The sequence below is a fragment of the Eimeria necatrix genome, genomic scaffold, assembly GCF_000499385.1.
Source record: "Eimeria necatrix Houghton genomic scaffold, Enh_scaff114, whole genome shotgun sequence".
Classification (NCBI taxonomy): domain Eukaryota; phylum Apicomplexa; class Conoidasida; order Eucoccidiorida; family Eimeriidae; genus Eimeria; species Eimeria necatrix.
In genome coordinates, this window is record NW_013651926.1 from 27 (window position 1) to 10,000 (window position 9,974).

The 9,974-nt window shown below is 57.7% G+C and overlaps 2 protein-coding genes across 2 annotated transcripts; both read left to right on the plus strand.

Moving 5' to 3' along the window:
- Positions 1-356: 356 nt before the first annotated feature.
- Positions 357-3,444, plus strand: ENH_00005120 (hypothetical protein; the record flags this gene model as incomplete). The annotated part of the gene is made up of 3 exons (XM_013578434.1): positions 357-413; positions 760-3,115; positions 3,383-3,444. 3 exons carry the CDS (start codon positions 357-359, stop codon positions 3,442-3,444), a joined length of 2,475 nt encoding a protein of 824 aa, XP_013433888.1.
- A 2,077-nt stretch (positions 3,445-5,521) lies between these two features.
- On the plus strand, positions 5,522-7,335 carry ENH_00005130 (hypothetical protein, conserved; the record flags this gene model as incomplete). The annotated part of the gene is made up of 2 exons (XM_013578435.1): positions 5,522-6,757; positions 7,183-7,335. 2 exons carry the CDS (start codon positions 5,522-5,524, stop codon positions 7,333-7,335), a joined length of 1,389 nt encoding a protein of 462 aa, XP_013433889.1.
- Between the last annotated feature and the right edge of the window lie 2,639 nt (positions 7,336-9,974).

The following is a 9,974-nucleotide window of genomic DNA, read 5'->3' on the forward strand; positions in this document are numbered from 1 at the left end:
GCTGCTGCTGCTGCTGCTGCTGCTGCTGCTGCTGTCGCTGCTGCTGCTGCTGCCGCTGCTACTGCTGCCGCTGTTGCTGCTGCTGCCGCTGCGGCTGCTACTGCTGCTGTTGCTGCTGATGCTGATTCTGCTGATGCTGGTGCCGCTCATGCTGCTGATGCTACTGCTGATGCTGTTGCCATTGTTGACTGGGGTCGGGCGCTGAGGAGGGCTTCGTCTGGCTGTTGCTGCTGCTGCTGCTGCTGCTGTTGGGGGCAGTCCAAAGAGGATTGCTGCTAACGGGGGTTGTCCTAGCGCTGCTGCTGCTCTTCCTGTTGCTGTTGCTGTTGCTGCTGCTGCTGCAAGCACTCGGAGGAATGTTGCTGAAGGGGATTGTAGCGCTGCTGCCTCTTTTGCTGCTGAGTGTTGTGCCGGTGAGGTCGCTTCTAGTACCACTACTGTTGACGCTGCTGTTGCTGCTGCTGCTGCTGCTGCTGTTGCTGCTGCTGCTGCTGCTGCTGCAGGAATGAAGATACAGGTGGCGTTCTCGCTGGAAGAGGGCGGCTGCGTCGCCTGGTGGGATGCAGAGATTGCTGCTGCTGCTGCGCTTCTCACGTGTGTATATTAGCATTCGCAAGCACTGCCGCTTGTGCTGCTACTGCTGACACTACTACTGCCCTGCTGCTGACGCTGTTGCTGCTCCCGACTCTGCTGTTGCTGCTCCTGACGCTGCTGCTGCTTCTGACACTGCTGCTGCTGCTGCTGCTGCTGCTGCTGCAGCGGGCCACTGTGGAAGTGCGGGACTTCGTGCCCCCCAACGTGCCCATAACGGAGCCGAGGAATGGCTGCTGGCGGCTGCGCCCGACGCCTGTGTACCCGCGGCTGCTGCGCGGCGAGGTGGACCTCAGCAGCAGCAGCAGCAGCAGCAGCAGCAGCAGCAGCAGCAGCAGCGGCGTTGGCGGCGGTTCTTCGTCTGTGGGGCACACAGGGGGATATTCGCAGGGCCAGTGCGGGCAAGGGCAGTCTGCGCAGCAGCAGCAGCAGGCGTCGCTGCTGCAGCAGCAGCAGGCGTCGCTGCAGCAGCAGCAGCAGCAGCTGCTGCTGCAGCAGCAGCAGTCGGGGGCGCGGCACACGGACGTGTGGCCAGGGGCAGTGGTGTCTGTTGCTGTTGAAGGCAGCAACTGGCAGCTGCAAGATGCTTTGGTGTTGGATGTGTTGACAAGTCCTTCTTGCTGCTACTTTTCCCACCGGGACGCGACGCGGTACAAGCTGCCGCACCCGAGCAGCAGCAGCAGCAGCAGCAGCAGCAGGCAGCAGCAGCAGCAGCTCGCGCTGCGCCCCATGCAGGGCCGCAGACAGGGCCAGGGCATCTGCGTCGTGGGAGTCAGACTCTTCTTTTTTGCTGCCAGCTGCGTCAGCAGCAGCAGCGCCTGGTGCTGCCGCTACCGCCTTAACTATGACATTCACCCGCAGGACTCTTTGCATGTGCTGCTGCAGCAGCTGTGGGTGTGGGCGGTGCCGCGGGTGCTGCCGCTGCCTGCTGCGTTTGCTGCTGCTCTCGAGCGCTACCAGCAGCAGCAGCAGCAGCAGCAGCAGCAGCAGCAGCAGCACGAGCCCCAGCTGCCCCTCCTCAGCAGCCCGCGCCACCACCACCAGTCCCTCAAGCGCTCCGCCCGCTGCCGCGCCGGCTCTGCTGCTGCTGCTGCTGCAGGTGCAGCAGCAGCAGCAGCAGCGGCGGGCAGCAGCAGCGGCGCTGCTGCGGCCCCGGGCGGGGCGGGCGCGCTGCCGGCTGCGGCGAGCAGCAAGTGCGGCGCGGCCGCCGCAGCAGCCGCGGGCGCAGGAGCTGCTGCTGCTGCAGCAGCAGCAGCAGCAGCAGATGTGGACTGGGTCTTCGAAATGGCAGCAAGGCTGCGGCTGCATCCAGCTGGAGTTGCTTTTTGCAGAAATGCTGTTTTTTATATTCCAATGGACTTGCAGCTGCTGCCAACAGCATTTTCTTCTTCAACTGTGTGCAAGCGGCGGCGGGGGCGGCCGCCGCGCGCTGCTGCTGCAGCAGGTGCTGCTGCTGCTGCTGCTGCTGCTGCTGCGGCGCAGCAGGCCAGCGAAGGCGCAGCAGCAGCAGCAGCAGACTCCCACAGACAACACCAAGCCCCAATCTTCGCCCCAGGAGTTGCTGAGCTGCTGCAGCCCGACTTGGACTTGCATGCGCTGATGCAGGGCCGTTGGAGTGTACGTACACTCGAGTGGGCTTTCTCCGTGCGGCGGCATTTGCGGCAGCGCCACCTGGGCCTCTGCAGAAAGGCCAAGGACCCGCAGCAGCAGCAGCAGCAGCAGCAGCAGCAGGCTGGGGCGCAGGCCCACGCCGAGCAGCAGCAGCTGCTGCACCAGCAGCTGCTGCTGCAGCAGCAGCAGCAAGACTGCGGACTCGCCGGCACCTCGCGCAGGCTCCGGACGCCCAGGAGTCAGCTGGCAGCAGCAGCAAGCAGGACGCCCTCGGCTGCAGCAGCTGCAGCAGCGTCGCCAGCTGCTGCTGCTGCTGCTGCTGCTCCCGCAGCCTCCCCGCCGCAGCAGACTGCGCTCTCTCCCCACAGCAGCAGCAACAGCAACAGCGGCAGCAGCGGCAGCCCCGCAGGCACTGCTCTAGAACGCAGCAGCAGGCGGGAACGGTGCAGCAGAGCAGCAGCAGCAGCGGGAGGCCTTCCAGCAGCAGGAGGCGCAGCAGCAGCAGCCGCTGCTGCGCCCTCAGCAGCAGCAGCAGCAGCAGCAGCAACAGAAGAAGGAGACTTGCCGCTGCCTTTCGTAGAGGGCTGCATTGCTTTTGACTGGTGCAGCGAAGGCAGAGACTCCGATGCTGCAACACCTTCTACCCCGGTTGCTGCTGCTCCTGCTGCTGCTGCTGCTGCTGCTGCTGCTTTTGCCCCGCTGCCACCGGGTTCGCAAGCTGCAGCAGCAGCAGACACAGCTGCTGCTACGGTAGCCACGAAGCTGAAAGCAGCAGAGCGAAGTGCTGCAGCATCACCAGGCCTTCTCTACCTGCAGAAGCAGCAGCAGGAAGAGCAGCAACAGCAGCAGCAACAGCAAGAGCAGCAGCAGCAGCAACAACGGCAAGAGCAGCACAAGCAGCTGCATGATACAGGTGATACCTTCACGGCTGGCTCAAGCGCCAGTTCAGCAGCAGCAGCAACAGCAGCAGCAGCAGCTCGAGCAGCAGCAGCAAAAGCAGCCACAAGTGCTGCAAAGACAGAATGTGCTGCACTGCAGGAACCTGCAGCAAGCAGCAGCAGCGGAGAAATTTAGGTCACGGCCAAGGGGCCGCGCTGCTGCTGCTGCCGCTGCTGCCGCTGCTGCTGCTGCTGCTGCTGCTGCTGCTGGGGTGCTGTCAGCGCGGTGCTGCTTTGTGCAGCGATGGAGGCGCGAACCGTGCAGCAGCAAATGCAGCAACAGCAACAGCAGCAGCAGCAGTAGTAGTAACAGCAGCAGCAGTGTTGTACCGCTTTTTATTGCTGCTGCTGCAGACTGAACTTTGTATTGAAAGAAACTACATGGCGTCTGTAACGTTGTAGCCAAGCTGCTGCTGCTGCTGCAGCAGCAGCTAGAAGCAGCTGCGGCAGCTGCAGTTGCTGCTGCTGCTACAGCTGCAGCAGCTGCAGCAGCTTCTAACCGAGCGTGCAAGTGTCGCGAGCTGTTGCCGCTGCAGCTTAACTTTATCTGCTGCTGTTGCTGCATTTGTTGCCGCTGTTGCTGCAGCTGCTGCTGCTCTTGCTGTCGCTGCCGCGGCTGCTGCTGCTGCTGCTGCTGCCACAGCTGCCTTCGTTGCTGGTTGCTGCTGTTGCTGCAGCGGCTGTTACTCTCGTGCCTGCCGTCCCCATTACCGGCTTATGGCTGCAGCAGGCGTTCGCACAGTGCTGCAGTAGTCGCTGCTGCTGCTGCTGCTGCTGCTTGTGCTGCGTTTACTGTTGTTGTTGCTGCTGCTGCTGCGACTTTTGTTGCTGCTTTTGCTGCTACTGTTGCTGTTGCTGGAGGCGACACAGGAATTTGGAAGGGTTTGAGACTGACTGAGGGCTCCATAGCAGCAGCAGCAACAGCCGCAGCAGCACTAGCAGCAGCAACAGCAATAGCAGCAGCACTAGCAGCAGCAACAGCAACAGCAGCAGCAGCAACAGCAAATGTAACAGCAACACGCTGCTGATGGCTTGGTATTGAGCTTTCGCTGCTTCGCTAGCTCGCCTAGGCAAGCAGGGGCCCCACACCCTCTGCAGCAGCAGAAGCAGCAGCAGCAGCAGCAGCAGCAGCGTAAGTTTTGTCGAATCTGCCCCGCTCTTAGACTTTTTGCTGCTCAGCAAGACACTTTTGCTGCTGCTTCTGAGGAACAATACCTTTAGTTCAGGCCTGGCTGTCTGCTGCAGGTGTTTGGGGTGTACAGACACCTCGTGCGGCCTGCTGGAGATGATTGGGCTTGCCTTCAGTCGTTTTTATTTTTCTAATTTGAATTATTGTTCGTATTTCAATTATTTAATTCAAATGAAGCATCGAAGTCAGGTTCTGCTGCTGCTGCTGCTGCAGCAGAGCGGCGGACGCGCCAGCTACTCTGGTGTCTGTACACTGCAGCAGCTAACGCAGCTGCAATAAATGCTTCATGTTTTTCGTTTATTTATTTATCTTTCTGACTCATTGCAGAAGTATTTCGCTGCATTTATTTCCCGGTGTTTCCCCGCAGCAGCTTGCTGCTGCTGCTGGTGCTTTCGCTCTGCCGCTGCTGCTGCTGCTGCCGCTGCTGCTGCTGCTGCGTCCTTCCGTCGAGCTTGCCGCCCTGAGCGCGCCAGTGTCGTGTCGTGGGGCTTTTTTTTGCACATTGTTTTATTTCCTTTTTCTTTTTCTAAACATTTTGCACATATTGTCTCTCGCGGCTTCAGTTTTAGGAGATGTTAAGTGCAGCAGCAGCAGCAGCAGCAGCAGCAGCAGCAGCAGCGGGAGGGCGCCTCCTCCCGCTGGTCCTGCTCTCACACAGGTAGAAGGCGCGGTGGCTGCATACCCGCACACACCTCCAGCAGCAGCAGCAGCAGCAGCAGCAGCAGAGGCACAAGAGGAAGATTTACGGCGAAGTTGGCGCAGCAGAAGCTGCAGCAGCAGTTTCGGCGGCGTCTCGAAGCTTGCTGTCCTTCACAGCTGTCTTGCTGCAGCAGCAGCAGCAGCAGCAGCCGCAGCGGGAGCTGTTTGGCCCTCGGTTTTGTCCTGAACAGCTGCAGCTGCAGCGTCAGCAGCTGCTGCTGCTGCGGTTTTCCATTATTTCATGGAGGCAGCTGCTGCAGCAGCAGCAGCAGCAGCAGCGGAAGCAGTAGCAGCGAGGCCACTGGCTACCCTGTGAATGGCAACAGCAGCAGCAGCAGATTCGGAGCTTCTGCTAACTCTGCTTCGGCCGCTGCGCTTTTTCATTGGAAGGACTGCAGCAGCAGCTGCTGCTGCTGCTGCTGCTCCCTTCCTGCTGCGTCCGGACCTGTCCTAGTGCAGCAGCAGCAGCAGCAGCAGAAGCAGCAGCGGGAGCATGAGCACGGCTTCGGGTACAAGGGCTTCGCAGCAGCTGCAGCTGTCTCTGCAGCAAGGGGAGCAGCAGCAGCTGCAGCAGCGGGAGCAGCAGCAGCAGCAGCAGCTTGATAGCTTTCTCCGCAGCAGACAGAACTGCAGCACGGCGTTGAGACAGCAGCTGTACCTAAGTGGGCAGCAGCAGCAGCAGCAGCAGCAGTTCTGCTGCTGCAGCGCTGTAGCACCTGCCTTGCTGCCTGTGGGGCCCGGAGTGTCCCTTTTTTTGCGATATCCTTTTCAGTTGTGGCAGCAGCAGCAGCAGCAGTTGCTGCTGAGGCCAAGGGCGCCTGCAGCAGCAGCAGCAGCAGCAGCAGCAGCAGCAGCAGATGACAAGGAGCTGTGCTGCTTCCCCGAGTCCCCCACGCCGTGCCCCGCCGTTTCTCAGCCTGATTCATCGGCTTTGGCTTCAGCAGCAGCAGCAGCAGCAGCAGCAGCAGTAGCAGTAGCAGCAATGCCAGCTGCGCTGCAGCAGCAGCATGGGCAAGCAGCAGCAGCGGCTGCAGCACCAGCGGCCGCGCAGCAGCAGCTGCAGCTGCAGCTGAACCTGCAGCGGGAGCTGGGAGGCGTGCAGCAGCTGCAGCAGCTGCAGCAGCTGCAGCAGCTGCAGCAGCTGCATCTGCAGCGCGAGAAAGACCTGAAGAAGCAGCAAGAGCAGCAGCAGCAGCACGGGCAGCAGCAGCAGCAGCAGCAGGAAGGGGACCGGTACATACTGCACCTGGAACCTGGCGCTGGCAGCAAACTGCAGCAGCAGCTAGCCTCGCTAAGAGCTGCTGCTGCTGCTGCTTTTGGCTGCGATGATTCCTTTTGTTATTTGCTGCACTGTTCTGTCTCGGGCTACTTCAGGTGTACAGACATCGCAGCAGTGGAGGCTCACGTTGCTGCAGCAGTCAAGCAGCTGCAGCAGGAGCAGCAGCAGCAGCAGCACGGCCAGCAGCAGCAGCAGCAGCAGCAGCAGCAGCAGCAGGAAGGGGGGCCGCGGGGTGAGGGGACGCCGCGGGCCCTGGCCACCGATGATGGCCATGTGCTGCTGCCGCTGCAGTGTCCTGTGCTGCTGCCGCTGGTGCAGCAGCTGCAGCAGCAGCTGCAGCAGCAGCAGCTTTGCTGCTTGCGCCTGAAGCAAATGGACCACATTACCTTAGCAGCAGCAAGAGAAGACCCCAAAGTGAGACGCACCATACAGGACTTCTACAACAGAGGAGTAGGTCTGCTGCTGCTGCTGCTGCTGCTGCTGCTGCTGCTGCTGCTGCTGTTGTTGCTGCCGCTGCTGCTGCTGCTGCTGCTGCTCTTGAATTTTGTCTTGCTTCGTGTTGCGATATGTCGCCGAGTCTGCTGCTGCTGCTGCTGTTGCGGCGTTTGCAGCTTTTGCTGCCTTCACTGTTCACCGTCGCTGGCGTTGCTGTTGCTGCCGTTGCTGCTGCTGCTGCTGCTGTTGCTGCTGCTGTTGCTGCTGCTGTTGCTGTGTGTTGCCACAGGCGCTAGCGGTGCTGCACTTAACTGCTGTTGCTGCTGCGGCTGCACTGCACGAGAGGCTGTTACCATTCCTGCTGCTGCTGCTGCAGCTGCACTCCGAGCCGCGCTGCCACCGCTGCTGCTGCTGCTGCTGCTGCTGCTGCTGCGCTGCAGCTGAGCAAGGAAGAAGTGGGGGGGGGCCCCTGGGACTTGGTTTTGTACCGGCTGGTTCACTTCAGCAGCAGCTTTGCTGCTGGGGGGCCCCACAGATTCTGTCAAGTGCAGCGGTACCCTGGAGCTGCTTCTGGATTTGTTTCTTTTGTGTGAAGCAAAAGAAGTGTCATTTCTTTTTCCAAGTCTTTTGTGCTGCTGCTGCTGCTGCTGCTGCTGCTGCTGCTGCTGCTGCTGGGGAAGCCCAGCAGACGGGCAGCAGCAAAAGTGGGGCAGCCACTCGGCTCAAGGTGCTCTCAGGACAAATAAATCCATTTATAATTGCAAATCATCTAAATTTTAAAAAGATCCTAAATGCGCCAATTCTGCTGCTGCTGCTGCTGCTGCTGCTACTGCTGCTGCTGCTGTTTTTCTTGGTACTCCTGGAAGGCCTGCTGCTGCTTTTCTGGGTGCTGCTGCTAGAGCTACTGCTGCTGCCTGTGAGGGCTCCTGCTGCTGCTGCTGCTGCTGCTGCTGCTGGTAGTGCTACTAGTACTGTTGCTGCTAGTGTTACTCTCGGCGGAGCTGCTGGTGCTGCTGTTGCTGCTGCTGCTGCTGCTGCTGCTGCTGCTGCTGAAATCTGAACGTGGGCAATCTCGAAAGTCGCATTTTGGGTTTATTTGTTTGGAGTGGTCAGCTGCTGCTGCTGCTTCCTTAGCAGAATTTAATGCAATTTGAAGAAGGCCATCAGAACTAAAAGAGAAATTAAAATAAAATTAAAAAAATAATAAAAACAAAACAGTAAACTCTCCGAGATACGAAGAGCCCTAGTAAAGAGCGAGGCGCGGAAGGCTCCCAGGAAGCAGCAGCAGCGGCAGTTACTGCAGCAGCGGTTGCTGCAGCAGCAGGTGCAGCAGCAGCTGCTGCAGCAGCAGCAGCGGGGAAGCAGCAGCAACAGCTGCAGGAACAATACAGACACAACGCGGCATCGGTAGCAGCAGCAGCGAAGGGGCACTGCTGCAGATTTCCCGGGCTTTTATATTGCTGTGTCAACAGCGGAAGCAGCAGCAGCAGTAGCAGCAGCAGCAGCAGCAGCAGCAGCAGCAGCAAACCGGGGCCTGTGAGTGCAGCCGTCGGCTGAGGCAGCAGCACAGCCCGCTGTGAAAGCCTCCAAAGGGGGCCTCCTTTACGGGCCCCAAAGTGGTCCAAAGGGGCCCCTGAGGGGACCCCAAAAGGGTCCTAAAGGGGCCCCTAAGGGGCCCCTAAGGGCCCCCTAAAGGGTCCTAAAGGGGCCCCAAAGGGGCCCCAAAAGGCCACTAAAGGGACGCCAAAAAGGGGCCCCAAAGGGGCCCATTGTTCTTCAAAATATTTTCTGGTGTTTATACACCTGAAGAGGTTTCCTTAAGCAGCAAATGCGCAGCAGCAATTTGCAAAGGGGGCCCTTACTAGCTTTTATGGGGGCCCCCCAAGGGGCCCCCAAAGATGTTAAGGCCCAGCCACTACTCTTTCTTTCTAGGGGCCCCCAAGGGGCCCCCAAAGAGGGCATTAAGGGCCTCCCGTGCCTGTGCCTTTGGCTGCAGGCAGCAGGGGGGCTCTCCAGCGTAGCAGGGGCCCTCTAAGGGGCCCCCTAAGGGGCCCCTAGGGGCCCCTTAGAGGGAAGCCAAGGGGCCCCTAGGGGCCCCTGGGCTTTCCTTAGCAGCCCCTCGTGCAAGCATTCTTTTTGTTTGGGAGTTTGGGGGCAATAAGGGCAAATGGGGTGGCCTATAATGCATCTTTTTAGTTTTACTGCCTTGAAAACTATTTTTACCCTCGTGGTTGGCAAGTCCTGAGGTGTACGTACTGCGGCACTATGATGCAACTCAGTAGGTGAATTTACGTATTTTTCCGTTTAGCTTTCATAAACGGCTTTAAATTGATGCAATTAAACAAAACAATGATCCAAATAGCGAGAGAAAGGAAGCGAAATGAGGTTTTGTCAGCAGCAACGCGCCGCGGTTTCGCGGCATTTGTTTTTGCGTTTGTTTCGTTTTGTTTCAGTTTTGGTGCCTTAATAAAGTTTAATAATTCAAATTAATGAATTTTAATTCGAATTTATTTCTTTAAATCAATTGTTTTCGTCGGAATGGCCACGAGGGTGACGCCCAGCGAAACTGCCGGGGCTGTTCCGAGAAAGCGAGGCTGTACATACACCCGGAGAAATAGCAGCAAAATAAACTTGAAACTAATAAAAATAAATGCAGCACAAAAAACTTATTGAAGGCCACTAAAGACAATTATTATGAAGTTTAATTTAGCATTAGGAGCACCGGACAAAAGCTAACGGAGTGTACATACACCTCAAGGTGTACATACACCTCACGGGAGCGGAAACAAACTGCAGAACGGAAGAGCTGCTTCTTTAGCCGCTGTTGCACATTTAAATAAACTGAATGTTTGAATTAAGCTCATTATTTATTTTATTTCAATTATTTCAATTCATTTAATTACTCATTGGCTTCAAGTCGCCGAGAGAACAAGAAACGCTCTGCAGCACTCCAGTCACATCCGCCTCAGTCGTTTTTACAGCCACTGCCTGCGCCTGAGAAGAAAAATATAAAAGAATTAACTAATTAATTAATTAATTAATTAATTAATTAATTAATTAGTTAATTAAATTAATAAAATCCAATTAATTTACCCAGTTAAAAATGAATTAGATTGCGATGCATTCGCTCCCGAATATCAACTGTTCGTGTATTAAATTTGGCTTTTAATTACAACAGCTGCAGACTGTCTTGTTGCTGCAGTTGCTGCAGCAACAAAAGTATACATTTAGC